The sequence below is a fragment of the Mirounga angustirostris genome, unplaced genomic scaffold, assembly GCF_029215605.1.
Source record: "Mirounga angustirostris isolate CCGP_5_RB_7025 unplaced genomic scaffold, mMirAng1.0.hap1 SCAF_5, whole genome shotgun sequence".
Lineage (NCBI taxonomy): Eukaryota > Metazoa > Chordata > Mammalia > Carnivora > Phocidae > Mirounga > Mirounga angustirostris.
In genome coordinates, this window is record NW_026991713.1 from 14,540,035 (window position 1) to 14,564,923 (window position 24,889).

At 43.2% G+C, this 24,889-nt stretch overlaps 2 protein-coding genes across 4 annotated transcripts in view; one reads left to right on the forward strand and one right to left on the reverse strand.

Annotated features, from left to right (window-relative positions):
• Nucleotides 1-2,045: 2,045 nt before the first annotated feature.
• On the reverse strand, nucleotides 2,046-23,909 carry FBXO7 (F-box protein 7). 3 transcript variants are annotated; one of them, XM_045872651.3, is made up of 9 exons: nucleotides 23,550-23,909; nucleotides 19,727-20,021; nucleotides 14,918-15,145; nucleotides 13,209-13,350; nucleotides 11,033-11,116; nucleotides 7,668-7,763; nucleotides 5,746-5,922; nucleotides 3,714-3,751; nucleotides 2,046-2,736 (listed from the first exon to the last, which is right to left on the reverse strand). In XM_045872651.3, exons 1-9 carry the CDS (start codon nucleotides 23,669-23,671, stop codon nucleotides 2,347-2,349), a joined length of 1,572 nt encoding a protein of 523 aa, XP_045728607.1. In that variant the 5' UTR covers nucleotides 23,672-23,909; the 3' UTR covers nucleotides 2,046-2,346. The 3 variants fall into 3 exon arrangements, with proteins under 3 accessions (XP_045728607.1, XP_045728608.1, XP_064446733.1); XM_045872652.3 differs by lacking the exon at nucleotides 23,550-23,909 and adding an exon at nucleotides 23,310-23,469 and having other exon boundaries at nucleotides 19,727-19,869; XM_064590663.1 differs by lacking the exon at nucleotides 23,550-23,909 and adding an exon at nucleotides 22,909-23,200 and having other exon boundaries at nucleotides 19,727-19,869.
• The window catches only part of BPIFC (BPI fold containing family C), a 55,957-nt gene continuing 54,001 nt past the window's right edge, over nucleotides 22,934-24,889 (forward strand). The window contains exon 1 of the mRNA XM_045867014.2: nucleotides 22,934-23,059. The gene's annotated coding sequence lies outside the window, so the exon portion shown is untranslated. The remainder of the gene's footprint in view (nucleotides 23,060-24,889) is intronic.

Below are 24,889 nucleotides of genomic sequence, written 5' to 3' on the forward strand. Positions count from 1 at the left end.
AAGAAAAGGGTACCTCCCATGATTTGATGTCCAGCCATGCCAAACCGTATCCTCCATTTATAAAGAGGAGGAGTGGGGTCGGGGGGCTCCTGGGTGCCTCAGTCGGTGAAGTGTCTGCCTTCGGCTCAGGTCATGATCCCAGGGTCCTGGGATCGAGTCCCGCATCGGGCTCCCTGCTCAGCGGGGAGCCTGCTTCTCCCTCTCCCTCTGCCCCTCCACCTGCTTGTGCTCTGTCTCGGTCTCGGTCTCTCTCAAATGGATAAATAAAATCTTAAAAAAAGTAAAATAAAACTCATTTTAAAAAGAGAGAGAAGGGGGAGAGAAAGCATGAGCTCCTGTTAGTAAAATTAACAGTAGGGCAAAATACGGGGCCACAGAAAGTCGTGAAGGCTCCGAACCACTGAAGAACTGAAGTGTTACTGAAACGCTTCCGGTCACGCTACCATCTCACCTCCGTCCCAATATGAGCAAAGTGATGTCACAAAGTCACACAGTGCGTGCGCCACAGCCAAACCATCATCTCACTCTCATGACCTACCAGCAATACGTAGGGCTCCGTGGTTTCAGCTGAATGAAAAGAATGTAGGATTTTACAAGCTTCCAACTATAAATTTAGCCATTCAAGAGGAAAAGCTTTGAGGCTGGTTTAAGAATTTAGAATAAACCACTGTTCGAGGACAGATTTAGGCGTACGGCACACCGCCAACATCCTCAACTACGAGATCTGTCACACTGTCCGGGAAGTCTGATGGGGTGTCGGAGGGAGAGGAGCCCCTGCATCCCTGGGACACCAGCACCCTCCGCGGGCCGCTCGAGGACCCTTCAAAAATGACCGCGTTTTGCAAACTCATTGTTTTATAGTACTTGGTGCTTCTGGTCATCACGATGTCCTCCAGACACACACACACACACACTGCAGCCTGACACCACAGCAGCCACAGAGAGCTGTAGAGAGAGAGAAGGGTGTACTTGGACCCACCAAAGCTTCAGGTAATTCTCCAGCCCAGACCCAACTAAAGCCACACTGCATCTAGTGGACACACTTTTTAAAAAGCTGTCCTATAGCTCAGATATCCCAAAATACCACAGAAAGAAATGTCAAGGCCCCAATCCTTTGCCCATATACATTGAGCTACGAGGGGTGGCATGGCCTCTAGAAAATCCTATTATTGACTGAATTTTCTTCACTGTGATGGAAATAAAGACTATACGTGTAGCAAAAAAATATTTTCACATTTACGTAGGACTCAAAATATTCTTGCAGCATAGAACATTCCAAGCCATTTCCTTATATGCAAAACAGACTGTTTAAAAAAAGCAGGAAGACATTGGCAATATTCCTAAATATTGTCTGCATATACTAAGAGTGTTTTATTCCTGTGTTGTGATTCAGATTTTCATTTGTCACTATAGCATGTTTCTATAGTTGTATGATAAGACAGTTGTGTTTGGCCTTTCTCTTGTAAGACAAATAAATCCTGAATTCTGTGTATTTTAAATCTTAAAAGCAAAATGTTCTTCAAATAATAAGAGACTATCTTTGAAAACAAGTACTTGACCAGCACTTAAAAGCAGTAAAATCGATGTTAAAAGATGTCATCTACTTAGATTACAAATTAGGCACCAAGTGTTCCAAACGCAAGAAAAAAAATCATAACTGCATTCCAGAAGAAGCCAGAAACAAGACTCCCTGTAACCCAACGGTTGTCAAGAACTGCTGCAGAGCCCAGAAGTTTCACCAGAGAACCTGAGAACGAGCTGCAGGGAGAGGAGATGGGACTGCGCAGGTGGGTGTCCAAAGCACCCACCCTAAGTCCAGTTCAACCGAACTAGCTTGGCTTTTATTCATGTTAGAAGTCAGGCTTCTGCAAACGATTTTGTTTGAAGAAAGGGTGCCACTAAAAAATAATTTTTACAAAATCCCCTGCAACAATCTGATGACACTGGATAGGTTCTCTGATTATTCTGAAACCTCCAAGTAATGTTGTGAAGCTGTTCTATTTATTCTCTATCTTTCTGTAATAAAAATTAAGACTGCCATATGATTTATACTTAATTTTTTTTAATCTGATGCAGAACATTTATCAGTGAACAACCTTCACTCAAGAGGGGAACTCAGAGCGGGGAGGTCAAGAGCCAACTATGTCCCAGGCCAAGCCAGTCATACAGGACCCTCTGGGCCCTAGCGCCCCTGGAGCTTTGAGTAGATTTACTGAAAGGCCAGTGTGAGTGCATTCCTCACCATCACAATCAGAAAACACTAGAGATCAGCACCCCGACAAGACGACAGCTGTGGTTTTAAAAAAGAAAAACCAAACAAGCTCCAGAAGTGAGATTACAAACCAATCACATGAACGGTAGCCGGCCGTCAGTTGGCCAACCCCTGCTGGGCCGTAGGGGAAATCTGTCACTTGGGCCACCTCGCCCTGGCAAGGTGGGGTCAGGTCCCGGAAGTGGGCCAATTGGATCAAAACGTGGTCTGAGTGGAGGGAACTGGCCTGGTGTCTCCCCGGGCCCAGGGATGAGTGAACTGATGGGGTCCCCAACAAAGGGAAGTGTTAATCTTTGATCATATTCTCCACCAATAATTCCTGGAGGAAGGAGAGAGCTGGGAGGAAAAGGCCTGGGGTGCCAGGGGCCGGGGCCGAATGGGGGAGGGTGGGGCGGCGATGGCGGGAACAGCACATGGCGCCCTCTCTGAGCTTCTTTTCTTTGTTTGTACCTCTTCCTGTACAGCTGTAGAAACACAAGAACGAGATATGGTAAGTGATCTGGATGTTTCCCTGAAGTTCCAATTTGCCTCCACTACTCTCTCTACACTTTCCTTTTCCCACACTCTGGAGCAGACACAGGAACCAGTGCACACAGAGAACTGTCCCCAGTTGCCACGTGCACGAACAAGGCAGCAGCTGTGAAGACAAGGCCGAACACACATGTACTCTAACCACCGAGCAACTGTGCCGCCCTGGAGAAGCACTCAGGCCCAAGGAAGGACAGCTGAGTGACACGCACTTCCAAGACTGCAGTCTAGAGCTCTCGAACTAATACGTAAATTTTAGGTCAGCTTTTCTTGGAAGTGGAAAATTTAAATATCTGTTGAGAATATCATGCCACAAAATATAAAGTTAAGGTCTGGGGGGGAAGGAGGGGCAGCATTTAAATCTACTTTTTCACCTAAATCATGTTCCTAATGGACTCCACTTAAACCACAACAAGAAGGAGATGCCAATTTCAGAGGCTGCCCCATCTTCCTAAAGAGCAGTGCTGTGAGCGGAGGACCGAGCTGAGGACTCTTCTCTAGCGGCCGCCCCCCCCCCCCCGCCCATGTTTCTCTCAGTCCTGTCAATGTCTTATACGGTAAGCGTCTGCGTGTCAAACAACAGTTATTCTTTTCATAACATATGAGTCTAACGAGCTTAAGAGCTGGACTACTCCACAGAAACTTAAATTTTTTTGCAACAGAGGAAAAGAGAATGTTTTATATTAAGTAAAGGCAAAAAACAATCACTGCGGTAATCTCTCTTTTCCTATGTAATTAAGAAAATGAGGACCGAGTCTAAGATAAAAGTTAAAAACACTTTCATTTACTTAAAATTAGCAATAAATTTGATAAAAACAGATTTCATTACATAACAAAAGTGATAATATGCCTTTAACATATTAACTAATTATTTCTGTGTTATATTAACATCAGCCTCGATATTAATACCTACTTCTTTCCAATCTGTGTCTCGAGCTCTAACAGCACCATCTACAAAAAAAAAAATAATAATAAGGATTTAAAATTCTTCATGCATCCGGCGTTAAAGAGCACTTTTGCTTTTGTCCTAAGGAAACTGAAGCTTACACATGAAGCACAAAAAGGAACACGAATCATTTGTTAACCACACACCAGAGGACCTGTACCTTGCACCTGACTCAAACCTCTCTCGCTCTCCCTGCCCCAGCTGTCCCTCGCTGCGCCTCCTCCCCTGGTCTCATCTGGGTACGGCCGCTACTTTGAACCAGAGTCTCTGCAACACTGATTGGGTGACAATCTCTGGGTGCGCATCGCAGCCCATCGTTACTGGAGGCAAAGCTGACTTCAGGTTTTCTTCCATATCTGGGTTATTTTCTCCCAACTCGTAGAAGCATGACCATGACGACTTAAGTATTTTTTAATATACTTATTTACTTGACATATGTGAAATGAGGAAAGAGGGACCCCTTCAACTTTAAGTCTAATGAAGAGTTCAGATAAAAGAGATGTCTTCTTGGGAAGCTATTACATGGGCATGGAAGGAAGATTTTATAAAACTCCAGTCCCATAACATTATGCCCATAGGGAAATTCATTATAAAATCTGAACCCTCAGCTTACAGATAAGTTTGTGGCCCACAGTCTGGAAATGAGATAGAGACGACTGCATTTTGTATCTCAATTTGAGTATGTACGTAAAAGGGCTTTTTTGCCTATTTTTATCACAGCCTGTTTTTCAGCTGGTTCTTCTATATACTTCGGTCATTTTGTCTTCTCTATAATTTTTTTTTTTAATTTGAGAGGATACTTGCTGCCTCCTGGAACAAAATGACATTTTGAACTCTGGATTCAGGGGCATAAATAATGTAGAACAAGGACCTTAGGAATCAAGGAGGAGGACAAGGAAAAACCAGGTCATTCACTTCTTACATTCTGAGGTTTTAAAGAGAAAAAAAAAAAATTTATCAATCCAAACGACTCTACATAATATTCTCAGTATGAAAAAGAAGGAAGGGGATCTACCCGCTATATTTTTACAGTTCCCAAGAGGGTATGTTATACATAGCACCATCATTCACTCTTTCTTTCTTTTTTTTTTTTCTAAGATTTTTTTATTTATTTATTAGAGTGAGAGACAGAGACAGAGCGAGCACATGAGAGGGGGGAGGGTCAGAGGGAGAAGCAGACTCCCTGTCGAGCAGGGAGCCCGATGCGGGACTCAATCCCGGGACTCCAGGATCATGACCTGAGCCGAAGGCAGTCGCTTAACCAACTGAGCCACCCAGGCGCCCCCACTCTTCCTTGAGGGTTCATGAACCACAAATATTTTTTACATTGTAAAGCAGTATATACCTACATATACACATACTGAAATAGAAATTTACAACTATTTTATAAAATGCATATGGTTTTTTTTTTAAATGACCCATTACACTGATTTCATGACCCACCTCAGGGTCAAACCCGTTTAAAAAAAACACTGACATGCGGAAAAGAAATTCCACAATCAGGCTTCTAGACTTGTATCTGGAAATCTTGATTCACCAAAGGGCTTTTACATTTGAGGTACCGTCTCCCCAGCCCCCGAGATCCACTGTTATCACTGCTACAATCATCACCAGGTCACCATAAATGAGACTGTATGGAAATAAAGCTTCCCCAGCAACGTGCCCCAGGTTGTATACATGAAATGCACCAGACTGCTAAGTCATTCAGAGGATGGTCTCAAAAGAAAGAATAAACCTGAAATTTTTCCATCTTGAAATATTCTACTTCGTCTACTGGGCTACTTGTGTTATGAAGAACACAAAAAAGACTGGGCAGAGTTTTCAGGATATAGGCAAAAGTAGACAAGGCTTAGAATCTCCTTCCAGCAAGGCTACAGGTTATGATTATTTGCAACTCTTAAAAAAAAAAAAAAAAAGAGCCTATAACTAAAAACTTTTGGCAAGCTAAATAATTAAGACCTCGGTAAGAAAGAGATTAACATGGCATCACAACAATCACCTCGAAAATCCCGCAGATACAAACACCTCCACAGCAGCTGGTCATTTGAAGCGATAAGGAGGTCACGACAAACTGCAGACAAAGAAAGAACTGAACGAACATCCAAAAGTCGGAAGATCCGCAGCTTCAGCTCCAACGGAAGGACTACCAACCCAAATACATCTGGCAGGTTCAGTGCTGTAAAGAAAAGAAGAACAGGTGTCACTGAGTAAAGAACATCTAGCTTTCCCCACATATTTAACAAAGTTACCAACTTGTTCCTAAGTGACAAATTAGAGGGTAGTCTCCACTACCCAAGTATGTGACACCTATAACAAACTTTTAACCCCAGGTTGACCAGATGGCTACTACTAAGTCCCTTATTCCCTCTGTTTTAGTGGAAAGACAAATACTTTTTAATACAGGCCAAATGAATAACTCTGACAACTTCTAAATGTTAGCCCATGGTCTCCCTTGTTTCAAGCAATACTCAATGCAACAAAAACCTCTCTATTGAACTACAGAAAACGGATGATTTGTTGGCTTTTATAACTAGCTCCCAACGCTCCCACTTATTAGCTGTGTACCTTTGGACAAGTTACTTAAACTATAATTCAACTTCCTTATCTGTAAGATGGGTGAATAGTACTGCCTACCTCCCTGAGTTGAGAATTAAATGTGTGAATACATACAGAGTGCTTAGAACAAACATTCAAGTGTTAGCAAGTACTATTATTCGCAGTCCAGCAGGCTAGAAAAAAGGGAAGTAGATAAATTTCAGAAGCACGCCAAGGAAGGAAAAGAATAACACCTTCCGAAGTCAAATGAAAATGATTTAGTATTAGCTCCTTTAAATAGATGTGATATTGTTCTCCACTCGCAAAGATAACTGGAACCCAATAAAGGCTTTTAAAATTCACATTTTTCTCTTTCATTACCACCACCTAAAGAAGAAAACTATGGTAACAGCAGCCTTGGCCCATGCAACCGGAGACCTAAAATATCTCAATATACAGACGGCAAGTAAAAGCCACATATCTATTTGTATAATTCTGAAGTTATGTTCCAGCTAAAGGACTGTAGTAGATTAGGATTCTCATTTTCTAGCCTCCAATTACATTTCCCCACCACACTGCCACAGGCTTGGCCATTTTGATTGGTTTTGTGCAGTGAAATGTGAGTGGAAGTGGCATATCACTTCCGAGCAAAAGCTGAAAGAACCAACACGTGGCTGGGCTACAAGAGCATGTCCCGGGGAAGGACCACTTCTTCAGCCACAGCTAACCCCCACACAACATGTACGTGAGTGAGAAGACTAAGTGTTTGCTTTAAGTCACTGAGATTTTAAAGTATTTTTTTACTACAACATAAGTAAGAGGTAGCTAATGTAAGAATTCTGAATGAATTATAAACCTCACTAAAATAGCTTCATCATCTATAAAATGAGAATAAAATTTCCTTCAAAGTTGTTAGCATAAAAAAAGAATGCATGTGTATATCCACCATACACAGCATAGAACCCCAATAAATCATGTTTAAAAAAAAAAAAAACTTAAAACCCAATTTACAGGCTATCCATTATTTAGTATTTATTGAACGCTTATTATGGACCAGACCCTGTGTTGGGCCATGAGAACACAAAAGTGGACAAGACCTATTCCCTGATTTCACGATATTTAAAACCTTAGGTGGAAAGAACTCATGTTAACCATTATGATAACAGTGGAAGGTGGGCTACAATAAAGATGCCCAAAATGCTGAGGAAATACAAAGAGAAAGTAAATAATGGTTAAGGAATTAACATTAAAGCTTAGTTTTAGAAGACCAGAATTTCACTAGGAGGAGAAAGAGGCAGAAGTCCTATGTCAGAGTCACAAGCATAGTATATAAACTTCTACTCTTCTTTCTAGCTATCTGACCTGTGATCATTTATCATCTCTCACCTTGTCGGGTAAAAGCCAGAAGAGGATACACCAGCTGGTCTTTGAAGAGACGAGAGAGCTTCTGAAGATCTTTGTATATCTTGGCTACATTTTCCCCTAAAATATATTTTTTAATGAAAAATCAAAACACAAAATCAAGTGGCAAAACCTGAAATGGTATTCTCTATTTCCGCCAAACCAAAGTGGTAAATTTTCACAAATAATTCTGACATAGACAGACATGAACCAGAGTCTCTAGCAGATGAAGAAATGCATAGTGTGTGGCTCTGAAAACTAAATCTTAAGATGTAAAGCTAAAAATCTCACAGTTTCAAATAGGGCTGTAGCAACCTATATAGCTCACAGGCTACAATTATAGTAGGAAAAATTGTGGGGTGAGAATTGTACACACAACATGATGTCCTGAGCACGTGCCCAACTGTCCAGGCACTGGGAGTGTCTAGTGGGGGGGCCGCTCTTCCGGTCCCAGCAGAAGGAGAACGGTATCTGTTACGTGAGGACCAGGTGTCGGCAACTTCAGGCTCTCTTTCACATCAGTAGTTCTCCCAAAGTAGGAGACAAATACCCTGACCCCCATTTTAAAAATAGGACAGATACTGAAAGCCCACCCAAGGCCTCACGGTAAGCGGCAGAGCAGGGTACACACCTAAGTCTGGCTCTAATGCATTCATTTTAGCCGCTGCCACTCCAGAGTGTGGGTCCCGGATCAAAAGAACAGCCATCACCTGGAAACTTTAGCACGACGGGAATCTTGGGCCCTACCACAGACCTACATTTTCATATCGGAACCTGCATATTCCTAAGATCCCCAGATGATTCACCAGCACGGGAAGCATGGCCAAATGCCACCCAAGTCCCCACCATGGTTCTGCTGTAGTTCCACCAGGCATTGAACCGTCTGATCCACGCCTGTTTGCTCACCTATTTAAACGAGATACTACCAGTGCACCAAAGAGTGGTTAAAACGTAAAGCTCCACACACAGTGCCAGGTGTATTCCAGATCATCAGTTTATGCGTGCTCCCTCCCCATTCTGTAACTAGGTACTTCGCTATCTATAAAAAATAAAACACTCTTGGGCGCCTGGGTGGCTCAGTTGGTTAAGCGACTGCCTTCGGCTCGGGTCATGATCCTGGAGTCCCGGGATCGAGTCCCGCATCGGGCTCCCTGCTCGGCGGGGAGTCTGCTTCTCCCTCTGCCCCTCCCCCTCTCACGCTCTATCTCATTCTCTCTCTCAAATAAATAAATAAAATCTTTAAAAAAAAAAAAGTCACAGTTGACTGACATATTAAAAAAAATAAAAAATAAATAAAACACTCTTTATAATTTGATTGATATCTTCCTTGCATGAACTACAAGCTTGACTTGAAATCAAATATCAAGATATTTAAAAAATCAATTTGGTTTACGGCCTTTTTTCAAGTGTGAAAACTGACTTTAAACAAGCTTTCTCCTGCAATTATCTATTATAGAAGTAATCAGGAACTTATCAGTAAGTATATATTAGGTAATCTACTATAAGCCACAGCAAAAGGTAATTAAAATGACTTGTCAAATGAGCAGTTATATAACCCTGCCCAACATAAAAGTACTATATTAAAAATATTTCATATAGTCCATAAACTTACTGTGATATTAATTTTCTTCCTCCCCTTTCACTTCCTTTCTCTTTATTTAACAGAAACCAGATAAGGAATATGAATCTGAGCTACATTCCTATAAAAGTTGTCTTTAAAAAAAAAAAGGCTTAGGAAGGGCGCCTGGGTGGCTTAATCGGTTAAGCGTCTGCCCTCAGCTCAGGTCACGATCCCAGAGTCCTGGGACTGAGCCCTGAATCGGGCTCCCTGCTCAGCAGGGAGTCTTGCTTGTCCCTCTGACTCTCCCCTTTCTTGTGCTTTCTCTCTCTCTCTCTCAGATAAATAAATAAAATCTTTAAAAAAAAAAAAAAAACAGGCTTAGGAGTCAAATATATTCCAATCCTGAATTCCACCATTTATTAGCTCTGTGACCTTGAAGTAATTTTTAACCTTCTCTAGACCTGTCTCCTAATCTGTAAAATGGGCATAATAACCTCTACTACTGTGGAGTGTAGAGTATTTCTACTCCCCATAGCAGGTCCTCCCTAGTGTCGACAGAACTAAAGTGTTGTGGCCAAGGAATTTCAAGTTTTTCCGGTCCCAATGGTAAGACCACCTTTACAGATTTATCAGTCTAGTTTGTGCACCCTCAGCATGGGGCAGTGTCACCCACAATGGGACAAAAACTGGTTCTCAGAGGGCAAATTAAAAAACCCTAGCTAGACCATTGGTTTGTGACCCTCCAAAGAGCCACAGTACACAAATGAAAATACACTATATCTACGGTATTAAAATTTCATGGAAGAGAATGGGTGGGGGGTGAATTTTCTACAAAGGCTCCTCAGGGGATTGATAATGCAAAGAGGGCTGAGAAAACACTGGTCTAGGGTGACGATAAATATTCAGAGACCATTATAAATACATATCCAGACGTCCCCTTTTCCCATCAGTTTTGATCTGTGGAAGTTCATGGACCGCAGGGCCTGATGTCTCCAAGGAACCAACAAGAATAAGTCTCTAGGCCTTCAAAGCAAAGACCTAGATCTAGGCAGCCTTCCCTCCAAGACACTGCTGTCAATGCCACTGCCCCACGGCAGCAGGCCACGCCATAGCTGGATTGTAAAACCCTCCCAAGTTTACTAGGAGGACGAAATGGAATAGCGTCTGTCAAGGTGCAGGTCCAGCACAAAACCAGCACTTCAAGATGCGAGTCCCTGCTCCACCCATCTCCTCTCCTTCAACTGCCTACCTGCTTCTCATACTCTGGATTTAATTGAAAAAATAAAAAGGAAAATTTGTCTCTGCATCTACTAATAATCTTATAGAACACAAGCAAAACCATGCCTAGAATGCAAACTTCTGATAAAGTTCCAATCTGATCAAACGGCCACCAAATCTATGTCAGTTGAAGCTAACAATTCTGAGTAGTTTTTCCTCCAATAATCTTCAGTAATGAAGGCGCACTGTATGGTTTGCACAAAACACAGACCCTCTCCATACTGGTTAAATACGATGCTGGGAAAATCCAAAGATTAATTCAGAAATTAGGAAGCATCGGTATCGCATGGGATGAACTACATACTAGTGTCATTCCATAATGGCAGGACACATATCATCCAGCACTGCAAGAACCTAAGAAAAGCAGGAAAGAAAATGATACTCTGCAACATATCTTAAATTTGTTTTCATCTCCTTCAGAAATTTTCAGTCTCTCAGACATTACCTTTCAGACTTTCTAAAGTGAACCTCTCAAAGCTTCATCCCCAAAGTTCAATCATGCTTTTCTTACCTGGTTCTGCTTTGCAAATAAATGATCCTGGCAGCAGCTGCAATCTTTTCACACTTCTGAGCTCACTGTTGATCTTTAGTGTAGCTGTAAATAAGCAAAAGAAGACAAGTAACTCTTGTCAGTTCACCAATGGCCTTCATGTTTTAGCATGGGCTTGCATTTCCCTGCCCCAACATACAAAGGACGCTTATTTCCTTCCCTCATAGCGAAGTGTAAACCTGCCACCACATCAAATAAAATCACTCTACAACACCTTTAAAAACTAAAGGATGCACCTTTATATAAAATCCACTAGGTATTACCAACAGCAGCTTATTAGTAATTGAAAGATATGCAACAAGGTTAACAGGAGACAGTTAAACATAATAAAATCATTATTTCTAACAAGGTCCCTAAAAACTCCATTTATTTTTTTTATTTAACCCTTGGCAAGGAGTCTTCCCTTGTTCATTAAAAGAATCCTGCTAGTTTTCACAACATCATCTCTTTCTAGCCCAAAGGACCACTATTCTTGACATCACCAGAGGGTTCAATTTTAATCATATATACAAAGGCGCACTTCATCTCATTCCATGAAAGAGCCCGTGCTGTGCTTATGCATATGTGCACAGAGCAGGAGGTCCTGGGTGAAGGAAAGACTTAAGGACACACTGCTCCTTTTCAAAGAATCAAGCCTGGAATGGCTGGCTGCCATGCAAGTCTGTGAGTAGCCGATGTGCCGAGAACAGTAAAAGAGAAAAGAAAAAAAAAAAAAGAACAAGATAACAGAAACAAAGAAACCATCAAGAGACCTAGCAGCCATTCTCTTTATGCTATGTATCCTGAAACCAGTGAATAGAGGCTATTATACATGTTGTCAAAGTGCTTTTGTAAGAAACGGAGGCAAAAATGACCACCTCAGTCACTACTGGGTAGCTTCAGCCTCATGAGTTAGGATGTGATGGAGCAGAGCGACCAGGAGGGGCAGAAATGGCCACCCCTGCATGTGTAAGAACGCCCAGCTGGAAGTCTCACATGCTCACTGAGAAGACAGAGCTAGTCCTTCTGCATCGGAGTGCAGCATCCTGACAAACGTGGAATACCACCAAAGCCGTTAAAGCTGTTGAAATTTGAGACTTGAATATTTCAAAGAATCTAGTGATTAAAGGGAAGTAGCAGAAATCACATCACAGGGGACCTAGAACTAGCTTTCATTTCAAAGATCAAGACAGGGTAGGACGGTGGTTTTCAAAATAGATTTTTGCAGAACAAACATTTTCAAACAAAATTTTACAAGGGACCTTGATAAATGCAACAGATGAACATGGTGCTGCTCCAGGTTTAAGTGGCAATTCGGGGTCTACTAAGCCTCCTCTTCCACCTCAGCAGAACCAGTAGCTGCTGAGAGCTCGGGGCTAAGGCGTATTGAAGCAACTGCCTTCGCTACACAAAAGGCAAGCTGTCCTGAAAAATCAAAAACGCAGTCATTCCAATCTCATCATACTATCTTATCTAGCTAAAGGGAGAAACCTCAAAAATCAAAACAGAGCAGAAAAAGATTCTAGTCACTCCACTGGCTCTCTAGAAGGTGTGATTATGGGACTATTCTGGAGACCACTGGTAGACATATGGACTTCTGGGTGGCATCTGAACTAAAAATGAAACGGACTGCCATCCTTGTGAAATTGCCAATATGAAAGAGAAGTAGACAAAGCAACTACTCGAAGTGACTTTCCTGCGGGCGCAAACACGCGCGCGCGCACACACGAAGGCAGTGCTCAGGCGTGTGTCCGTGCATTACCGTTCAGAGACGACGACCCCCGCTCAATCTCACCTCTTACCATCGCTCAGTTCCAGACTTTGGTCAAAAAAATAAACATAAAGTCATCTGCAGCACAAGCAGCTCATATGTAATAGATCACCTCACTCCGATGATCGCAACACCCCCTGGAGCAAAAACATCACCAGGTGAAGACAGCTGAAAGGTACCGCTGCCAAGAGACGCCTGCCGCCGGAACATCAACCCACATCGTCTATAACCTTTCCGACTCCTGTGATCAGCGGCCTAGGGACTAAGCAGAGCTGGGGAAGACTCAACTAGATCATGAGAGCCAATCACCAAAGCAGCTAGACGACATCTGGGGAGGCACAGGTCAGCTTTGCTAAACGGACAACTGTGACTGCGCCATCCAATTACCGTTTATGACAACCAGGGTTCCCAAAGGCACACAGGTGAGAACAGCAGAGCCACCCTCGCAGAGAGGGTGCGTGTACTGTAGCTTATACACACTGCCTGACTTCCAGTGCTCGGGCATGGACAGAGCTTTCGCCTCCGTTCCCTGGGAAGGAAATCAAAGAGAAACAAATAGTGAGGAAAAGCATTACTCTCAAAAAGACTAAAAACCCAAGAGGCCCCTAACTTGTCTGGAAATAAGCATTCCATACGGTCCCCTTCATAAAATTGGTCAAATCATTACTATCGTCATTAATAAAATTTTGACAGAAAAATGTTACAATGTATTATCCTCCATCAAAATGTTTGTTCAAGTAGATATAATAGTATCTGAGACAGGGATTGATTGTCTCTTCAAAGACTCACTTACTCTGTCCAGCAAAGCCATATCATTATTCAAGACCCATAGCTCAATTATCATTTTGCTTGTGAGGCCTTTTAAAAAAAAATCTCGTTTGGGGACGCCTGGGTGGCTCAGTCGGTTAAGCGGCTGCCTTCGGCCCAGGTCATGATCCCAGGGCCCTGGGATCGAGTCCCACATCGGGCTCCTTGCTCAACAGGGAACCTGCCTCTCCCTCTTTCTCCCTCTGCTTGTTCTCTCTCTGTCAAATAAATAAAATCTTTAAAAAAAAAAAAAAATCTTGTTTGTCATTCTCTTTTATCCCCTAACATTCTGTTCATACTTACATTGTTACACACTTCTATTATGTTATAATACATCATAATTTTCTTTTTATTTGTTTCTCTCCCCAACTTACGGACACCTTGGGGACAAGGACTTATCCCAGTATCTTTATATCCTAATTTCTGGCTCAGGGCATGGCATGCTGCAGGTGTACATCACTGAACTGCTCCACATCTCTGTTACTCATAACATGGCCCAGAGACCAGTAGCATGTCTACGGTGTGGGAGCATGCAGTCTCAGGCTTCACCCTAGACTTATTCAATCAGAATCTGCAGGGGCGCCTGGGTGGCTCAGTCAGTTAAGCGTCTGCATTCAGCTCGGGTCATGATTCCAGGGTCCTGGGATTGAGCCCCCCGTCAGGCTCCCTGCTCAGCGGGGAGTCTGCTTCTCCCTCTCTCCGCTCACGCTCTCTGTCTCTCTCAAATAAATAAATAAAATCTTTAAAAATAAATGAAATAAATAAATCAGAACCTGCATTAGTGAGATCCCCAGGTACTCTTAGGCACACCAAGGTTTGAGAAACTCTGTTCTCCTCCATGGCTCTCTGGCATCCCATATACATAGGCATCGCTCCTAGAGTTTCACCAATACAGTATGACGGACTGTAGACTGTCTCCCTCCCCCACTCCTGGACTATAAGCAACCCAAGAGCAGGGACGAAGCACTGCACCTGTCACTGGTAAATACTTACCAAATGGAGAATGAATGAATGAGTGAAGGGAACAATGTCCCTCTTCCTAACTGAACCTTATTAGATTACTGGCAATTCAGAGCCATTACCATAAAAATCCAGTAAACTATCCATCTAGACATGCCCATCCCACACTCTTGACCACAGTTTACTACGTATTATCATACATAATCTTTTGTCTTTAATACAGAAACCTAGAAAACCACAATATCCTAGTGACGTTTATCAATATGCCCCCGTTCCCAACGGGAAACTGAAACCCTAACAAGATGTTTGATTTCTGCTTATAGTCTTACCTGAGGTATGTAACCTGACTCCAACATGAGAAGATGCACCGATACGATCAAGGCGTCATTGGCATTAGAACAGTCCGCTGACTGATACAGGATCTCTAATGAATGTGGCACCTGCCCTTCCACCGCCTCACTGCAGAGCATCGGTTCTGAGGGAAAGACACCTGTGCCCTCTTCCATATCCACAACATCTTGAACTGAGCCAGCTTCCGAAGTCTGACTAGGCCCCAACTGAAAAAGGTAACAAAAACCATGAATTCATTAAATAGACTTTTATTTTTATACTTTACTTTGTACCCTTTGAACTCCGATTAGTGCTCAAAGCCAAAGCACATTATTAGTTTGTCCAGTATGCCAAAAACCTGGACGTCAACCTAGCCTTCTCCCTCCACCATCCTAAACTCCACCTTCCATGTGATCTGTCTTGCAAGTTCCACTGAATCTACCTCCTAAATATGCCCAAAATCTGCCCCTACTGCTCCCCAATGGTACTTCAGACTCATTTACCTCCTGGCCTCCAGTAATAGCCTCCCCAGGTATCCCTGACTCCACTTTGTCTTCTAGGACATTTCACTTACTGCTGCCAGAGGTTTTGACAATTAAGAATCCAACTATGTCCTATGTCCCAGCTTAAAACTTCCCAGTATTCCCCAATGCAGATAGCAGCATTTCCCTAAATTGTGCCTTGGACTGCAACCCTAGACGTCCTCGGAAAAAAAGAGTTCTACAATCAATGAAGTTTGGAAAATGCTACTACATGCTATAGCCACTGAACCCCACCCTCCATATTCACATAATACACTGAGGCATTCCAGAGCTCTGAAATTTCAATAATAATAATGTGTGCATAATATTTAGCCAAGAAACACCACCCTCCTTCATCAATGCTCAGCATCCCCGCGTAACACCTACTTACGGTCTCAGAAAAGCAGTGTTTCATAGACAACATGCTGAGAAACGCAGACCTAGAAAATGAAGTCCAAACTGCTAAACCTCCTTAGCATACAAGGCCCTGTATCACTTCATCGGTTTCCTGACTCTGTCAGGCCCACTTCCTGCCAGGCCCTTTCTCCCCATGCCAGCACTCCCCACCTCTGCCGAAGAGGCAGCTCAGACTATCACCCTGCCTTGCAGAGGCCTTGACTACTGCACTTTATCACACTGCATTGCACTTTCCTGATTACACATCTACATCCTACCAGGACCGCAACCTTAGAAAGGAACAGACTCCACGTCACCTACTTTTGTAATCCCGATACAGGACCTGGCACATAGTAGGTGCTCAACAAATGCCTGCTGAACCAATGTTAAGGACAGTATCTTATAATTTCCTAATGGTTTTGTTTTCAGTGTCTTCTCATTTGCACCATACAAGAATTCTATAAAACAGGCAAGTCAGATGATGTTGCCTTTTTATACATGTTTTAATTGTGACTCAGATTAAATAACATAATCAAGGTTACCAGCTAACAAAAACCTGAAATGAACCAACATCTCCAGACTCGCAGTTCAGGCTTTCAGACACAATACACCGCTTCAGTAAGACTATGTTACCTATACTAATTTTGCTCAGGTTTGTTTCTGACATACGTGTTCAACTCTTGATGCAAAACACATGGTTCTTCTCTTTAAGTTCGTATTTCCATTAAAGAAGGGACAAAGGAAATTAAAAATTATGTAGGACGAATGAAAGGGTGGAAAATATATAAGGGAGCAAGAGGCTGTTTTTCCAAAATCCCTGAGGACCTAGCCCTTACTGGCTTATGGAAAAGATCCAAATTCATTTGTTAAAACTTAGAGGCCAATGACAATTCGCACTCTCCATCATATTTCTGAACAAACAAAACTACCTGTTAAAACCATATAACAGCTATGGGGCGCCTGGGTGGCTCAGTTGGTTAAGCCACTGCCTTCGGCTCAGGTCATGATCCTGGAGTCCCGGGATCGAGTCCTGCATCGGGGTCCCTGCTCAGTGGGGAGCCTGCTTCGCCCTCTGACCCTCCCCACTCTCATGCTCTCTCTTTCTCTCTCAAATAAATAAATAAAATCTTTAAAAAAAAAAACATATTAACACCTAAATTATGAAGTATGTAAGCTCTTTGCTTCTTATTTATCTACTCTACCTAACTTTTGGCTATTTACTACTTACTGACAGTTGCGTGGGAGACAATACATGTGGAAAAAATATTAAAAAAGAGTTACCCTAAACTGATAATGTCATGGAAGTTATCAGAATCCCCTGGTGAGCTTATCAAACCTTACTCCCACTCCATAAGAACCACTGACATTCTGAGCCATTCTGATATGATATGAATATTTATCATGTCCTCCATGCATGTGAAATGGGAAAAAAAAAGTTCAGCACCACCTCTCTAAACAGATCATTTGTCACGTCATTTACAAATGATAGGAACAAGTAATTAAAATTCAGTTTAGAGCTAACATTAGGGTCTGTACCAGGTTATCCCCATTTTCCATCAAAGACTCAACAGGTACTAGGAGAATTCCCAAATATATGAAATAAGAAAATTAATTTACACTTAATTACAAGAGTGAAATTTTCCTGTTGTTTCCAGTTTTACCCAGCTATTTTCCCTAAGACTTCATTCTACATTTAATTAGCAGATCATACTGCTTCAAGCACTTACAGCATACTGAAGAGATTTCAAGCTCACCTTCCACACTAAGATTTTACAGTCACTCTATACAAGCCTTAGAATACAAAACAACATGCTTTTAGAACTGAAATGACTAATTTGAAGCAAAATTAATTTGTCAAAATTTTCCAAAAGGAAACTAGTAAAGTAACGGTCACATACACTATGAAAAGTTCTTACTGGGCATTTTTACAAATACATAGAAGTAAAAGGATTGGCCCTTCTACCAGAATCTCTGAATGAGTCTATCAGCAAAGAAGATTCAGAAGTATAATTTAAATATGTGGCCGGGGCGCCTGGGTGGCTCAGTCATTAAGCGTCTGCCTTTGGCTCAGGTCATGATCTCAGGGTCCTGGGATCGAGCCCTGCATCGGGCTCCCTGCTCCGCGGGAAGCCTGCTTCTCCCTCTTCCACTCCCCTGGCTTGTGTTCCCTCTCTCGCTGTGTCTCTCTGTCAAATAAATAAAATCTTTAAAAAAAAAATATGTGGCTAAATATTCTATTTCTTACTCGTTAGATTACTTTCATAAAACAAAAACACAGAGATACATAATAATTTCTAAAAAAAATCATAAAAATACTTTGACCTTTATAAAGGCTTTTTTAAATTGCTTAATCTCTTTGGATACTATTATTAAAAATCTCTGGGGTGCCTGAGTTGGTTAAGCATCCGACTCTTGATTTCAGCTCAGGTTGTGATCTCAGGGCCGTGAGATCAAGCCCCGAGTCGGCCTCCACACTAGGTGTGGAGCCTGCCTGAGATTCTCTCTCTCTCTCTCTCTCTCCCTCTGCCCCTCCTCCCATCCCCCTGCTTGAGTGCACTCTCCAAAAACAAAACAAAACAAAACAAAACTCGACAAAGGTGATTTTCATACTTTACCGATCTTTTAAAAAGCATTTCTTAGTATCTGTCTATACTTGATGTCATGACAGGCACAATGCATACTTACACTCACAAATGTTTAAGCCCTGAAAAAAAAACTAAGCTGAAATGGTATGTATAAACACAAAAAAACAATGAACACAATGGCATATACATTAATATTAAAAAATTAAGTAATATATGTGATCACTTGTGCCATACAAGAAATCAAAAGGGTAATAAATAATGAGGTGTTTACAAGGCAATACAGATAATCGATACTAAGAAATTAAAGACAATCACTGGGCTGTGGCTGGCAGGGCCTTGGAAGACAGGCAGAGACAGGAGAGGCAGGAAAGGTGGTGCATTCCAGGCTAGGGGAACAGCAAGTGCGAAGGCATGAAGCAGTAGGTGGGCTGTGTGTGCGCGTGCACATGAGAACGTGTGAATGTGCCAGCTGGTACAGGGAAAATGATATGGAATCTGGTCTGACTGGAGAGGAGAGTACTGGAGGGAAGAAAAGTAGGCCTGAAAAGCTTTAAAAACTAAGTACAGGAAGAGAGGCAACATTTTCCTCCTCTGTAACATGACAGGGTTAAACTAGAGATAGCTGGTCTTTTTCAGCTCAAAAATTATAAGCACAGGTATATCAGTGACACAAAGTTACTAAATGGAACAACATAATCGAAAACGTATAGGAAATGATGAACCCAGAAAGTAGACGGAAGGACAGATATTGGAAGCCTGGAACAGAAAGGAAGAACTCACACGCCTTGTTAAGGGGTTGGATATAAGGAGTCAAAAATCATTCCAGGGTTTTAAACTCAGGAAAACAGTGGTGCCACCAACAGAAAGGGCAGCTGGCTGGCTTGGGAAGAGGAGAACATTAGTTCGTATTTCCAAATTTATGTCGGCACAGAACGTGAGATAGCAACGCTTAAAATCCAGGTATAAATGTCCTGCAAATAATTTGGAAATAACTGGACTCTATATAGCCTTAATGAGAGAAGCAGACCAGAGAAGCTAAGCTGGCAATCACGAGCTTAGAGGCAACAAGAGGAGCCAAGGGACAATTTGTCTGAAGGAGTGAATGTCTAAACAAAATAAATACGTAAAAACTGGGTTCTTCAGAATGCCAGTCAAGTACTGGTCCAGGCATTTAGCAGTTTAAAAATTTCAACAAGAATATAATCTGCAATCTACTAATAATTATCCTGACTGATAGAGAATTCAACTGAGGTGTTCAGTATGCTTTATCAACTACCCCATTTCTCATCTTGATATTAACACCTACCATATTGTCATCACTGCAGTCATCAGTTTGGGCTGCCTGTCCTTGGAATGAAGCACTGGGCTGTTCATCCTGTGTGCTGGACTGATTGGAGCTGGCGGCCAAAGAGGGTTGGTCATTATTCTGGAGTGAGGAATGCTCTGAATCTGTGGATGAAGGTAAGTTAGGTGCTGGAATGGCATCTTCAAGAATCAAACATATCAAGTCCCCAGAAACAATCCCATATGAAGCCAAGGTCTCTTCATCTCCAGTGAGGGCATCCTTGTTGTTCAATGTGATTGCAAACCGGGTATCAGAACTGCCAAGAAAGATGGATAAGGACAGTAAGAGCTACCTACCATTACCCGCCACCATTTCCCTCAATAACACACTTAGAACATATATATAAGGTACATGGTGTGAGCCTGGAAGAATTAAGTAATGAAAACAAAACAAAAATAAAAAGGAAGCCAAAGTTTTGCAAAAACTATCAAAATTACTTGTTCTTATCACCGAATGCCTAGGTTATAGACTTCTAATGGCTACAATTCTATCCTGGGACGCAGGATACAGTAATTCTCTATCATTAACCCATGTTCTCACCAATTCTAAGGTACACACTTCACATCTTTTGTAATTCTGGTATCTTTGAAACAGGGATGCTTCTTAAAATTGATGACACATCACAGCTTAATTGCCAGCAACTTTTCCTTTAGTGTTACATAAAACAACATGCATCTTAAGATTGACAGCAACTTGAGATTCAATGAAATATAGTCTTTTTAAAATACAAACTATGTCACATCATTCCTCTGCTGAAAATCCTCCAATGGCTTCTATTTGAACTCAGAACAGAATCTTTAACATGGCCTCCAACGCCCACCATTTGAACCCTACCCATTTGTCCTACCTCATCTACCCCATCCCCTCACTCACTGTTTTCTATCAATGTAAACTTTCTATCCCTTCCTCAAAACAGATCAACCTCACAGCAGCCTCTGGGCCTCTGCATTCGCTCTTCCTGATCTTCAGAGGGCTCACTCTCACCATTCCCGTCTCCATTCAAATGCCACCTCTTCCAGGATGCCTTCTGCCTGGCCTCCATCACTCTATTCCATTCTCATGTTTTATTTTATTATAACATCACTATTTGAAAATTCCATATTTATCATCTCTTCTCCACCCCTACAATTTAAGTTTCATAAGGTCGGGTATCTTGTCTGTCTAGTTCAAAACTATATCTCCAGCACTTGTCAAATAAAAGTATTTGTGGGATAAATGCAACCAACAAACATTAGTTGGGAAGATGGGAGATGAAAGTGAAATCAGGGCTCCCTAGTCATTGTTTACATAACAGTCAGCTTATGTCTGTTCCAAAACACTAGATCCATGTCCTAGGTAAATATTCACAATCACAATAAGATGAGTATGTAGAGAATCAGTATAAATTCATCCCTCCCACTGTTAAATACAAGGTCACCTTTCTTACTGATGATGTGCGATGTCTTTTATAATGAAAACAGCACAAATCCAAAAACCCACTGCTAAACAAGTTAAGAGCTCAAATTAGCCTGAAGCAACGAACTATCCCTTCCATATCACAGGCTCTCTGATTTGAGAGAATAACCATCACATAGTGGTGAAGAGTAATTAACAAACCACTGCACAACATTTTCTAAGGCATGTAGACTCAGCAATGCTGACTTCATTAACTTTTTGAGAGGTCAACCAAGGATGAAGTCCTTTGAAAATCATGAATAAACAATATTCTTGCAATGCTGCATTTTCAAAAGTGCTCAAAATAATTTGTTTTCTTTCACATGTAACAACGCTTTTTCTTACCAATTACAGTGTCTCTTGTAGAGAAATTACTGAAGTTTTGCTTATTAGAAAATCAATAGCTATGCTTCTGTTTTCAAACCCTCTGATAAACGTTGAAAATCTGCCAGATGCCCCCAAAAAACACCATCCCAACAGAAAAAGAGAGAAACACCTCAAATGTACTATGTGTTTATGGACCATCCGTCACAGCAAAAGGTTTGGTTTTTTTAACAGTATCTAACAAAATAGTCAAACATCTACCTGTAGAAAAGCTAAAGAATTACATGATTAATAAAAATGTTGGCCTTCCCTCCCCATTTAGAAAAAGGGAAGAGCATGTTGTGCACAAACAATGAATCGTGGAACACTTCATCTAAAACTAATGATGTAATGTATGGGGATTAACATAAGAAAATAAATAAATAAATAAAAATATAAAAGTAAAAAAAAAAGAAAAAGGGAAGAGCTATTTCTAAAGTAACATAGAGCTTTTCAGCAGAGGAGTTAAAAACTGGTTTTCTGAAACTGAAAAAAAATTTTTTTAATTCATCAGAAAATGCCATCCTAGAAACACCAGGCCTTTTAAAAATACTTTCTTTCAAACCCAGATGCACTTGCTCAGTGAAGACACTTTAAAAATAATAATGTCCTACGGTCATTTTAAAACTGCCCATGTTTATAAAGTGAAGATACTTTCAGAAGAATGAATCTACTTTCAGAAGCTGAAGCTTACATTCCTTCCAGTTAACCAGCCTCAAAAACAAACCCAAAGGGGAAACTAACTTGGCCTCTTGGATAAAGTCCTTTCAAGACTGCCCCTAATTTAAAATATAATATTAATAAAATATATATACATATATGTGAAAAAATCTTTTTTTTAAAAAGTTACTTTTGAAGAATTCTGGTGGGTAATGGCATCAGCATACAAAACGCTTAGGTTTAACCCCAAGAGATAACAACAGGCATGTCACTTAATACAACGTTTAACAGTTACGTCAATACCCCATTTTTAATTTGGAGAAAAACAGGCTTACTTTTAATATAGTGCTTTAACCTGAAAAATGAAAGGTGAGTTCATAATACGGCCTCATTTTACTCTATTCCCTAAAAATAAGGTCAAGGTATATAAAGTCTCATAAAAACGGTCCATTTAATTAACAGAAAGGTTTTCTTTTGACGAATTCACCTAAAAAGCTCCAGCGACCACCTTTTCTTTTCCCTTAGCACACTCAAGATTCCAAACTCGCTAGTGCAGTACGCGAAGAGGCCCACCCTTATCTCTGTCCCTCTACCCCCAGATTATTGTCCCCAGAAAATACTCTCTGTGGAAACAAAGCAGTCTCATTCGCAGCCCCATAAATTAAGAGCGGAATCCGGCCCGTTACTGCTCAACGTCACTGCCCCCAAATGCAAGCTCTCCAGGGTCATCCCACGGCCAGCGTTCATCCTAGTTTTCGCAGAACAGCAACAGCTCGCCCGGGGAAACCGAGGCTCTGAACCACGCCGACACCCCGAGCGCGTAACACTCTGCGGCGGGTAAGTCAAAGCGCTCCCCGCGGGCCGGGCACGCGCAGACTCAACGCGGCCCGCTCCCAGGTGGCCTCGGAGGGAGGGCCGGTTTCTAACTTCTGGTTCTAGAACTTTCCTCTTTCCATGGCACACTGCGACAGCTGGAGATGGTGAACTTAAACCCCACAGAGCCTGGAAAGGTCTACCCCCGGCCGAACCCCAGCGCCCCGGCCTGTCCCCGGTTCCCTCTGCTGCGGAAACGGAAGCGACGGCTCACCCTGCAAAGGAAGGGAGCCCCCGGGACGCCAGGCCATGGCCTCTGCGAGTCGCGAGCCGGGAGCCGGCGAGCTGCAGCCCCAGCGTCCGCGCCGCGCCCCGTCTGCGCGCGTCGCAGTGTCTGGGACGCCCGACCCACGACGCCCCGCTACCGCCCGGCCTCACGTGACCGCCCGGGGCGGGCGCGCGCTCCCGCGCACGGCTCCCGGGCCCGCGGCGCGCCCCCGCCGCAGCCGCCTACCTGAAGCCCCAAGTGGGCAGCAAGGCCTGGCTCAGGTGCGCGCGTAGCTGGCCCAGCGTCGGCTCCGCGCCTGGCATCTCCAGCGGCCAGGTCCGCTTCTGTAGCCGGACCCGCAGCTTCATGGCGGCGGCGGGAGGGCCCCGGGGGCCCGGGCCCGGAGGCGGCAACGGTGACGACGGCGCGGCGGCGGGCCCGGAGCGGCGACTCCCGGAAGACCAGCGGAGAGGAGGACCCGCCGCGGCCCCTGCCGGCGGGTCTCTGGAACATGAGCGCCCCGCCCCTCTCTTGAGGGCGCCCCCTAGAGCCCACCCCTTGGGCGGACGGCTGCCCAGCCAGGCCGCTCGGCGTCTTGTGATCGATGGCTCGGCGCGCAACGGCGCCGCCTGGGAGTGAGAGGCGCTCAGTGCGCAGGTGTCGAGACTGCCGCGGGGGGCGGGGGGCGCGGCTCTGTCGGCGGTGGCGGCTCGTCTGCGGCCGGGGCTGTGCCGGCTCCTTCCAGGCGTGCTTAGAGAACGTTAACGCCGAGAGAGAGGCGGCAGAATATGTGACTTGCCACCCCGCAAGCCCCAGGCGTGTCTGGTTCTTAACTCATTTCCTCCGCGGCGCTCCGCTCCAGCCGCAGGCATCTGCTCTGAGAAGCCTTAGGTTGAGCCCAGGCTCTGCTGGTTTCCTCCTGTTACAGCAAAATACGAAACAGCGTGTAGTCCCTGATCTATGTCGGAGAGTATAGTAGTGGTCTGTTACATAGCAATCACCCCAAAGTTTAACGGCTTAAAACAACGAACGTTAGTTGCCCCACAGGTTCTGTATGTCAAGAATTTGGGCCTGGCGTCTCTGGGTGGTTCTGTCTTGGTCTCCCATGAGCCAAGGCTGCAGTTTTCTGAAGGCTTGACTCAGGCTGGAGAACCTGCTTGCTGGATAGCTCACTCACATGGCTGTTGGCGGGAGGCCTGTTTTTCAGGGCAAGGACCTCTCTGGGGGGCCAGTTGAGTGTGCCCATGACTTAGCATCTGACTTCTCTCATAACACGTGCTCCCAAAGAGACCAAAGCAGAAGCCACGGTGTCTTTTGTGATCAAGCCTCAGAAGTCACATACCATCACTTCTGTCATTCTAGACAACCCTTCAGTGTGGGAGGATCAACCCAAAGGCATGAATACCAATAGGGATCATTGGGAGCCACCTGGAAGGCCGGCTACTATAGAGAGTCTGACGATGATTACGATGAAGATGATGATGATAACTTAGATGAGAGAGAGGGAATCGTCAAATTTCACCCTTGTATGATAGCCATTGTCCAAATCATTATGAAAGAGTTGAATGAAGTTTCTCCCAGTAGGT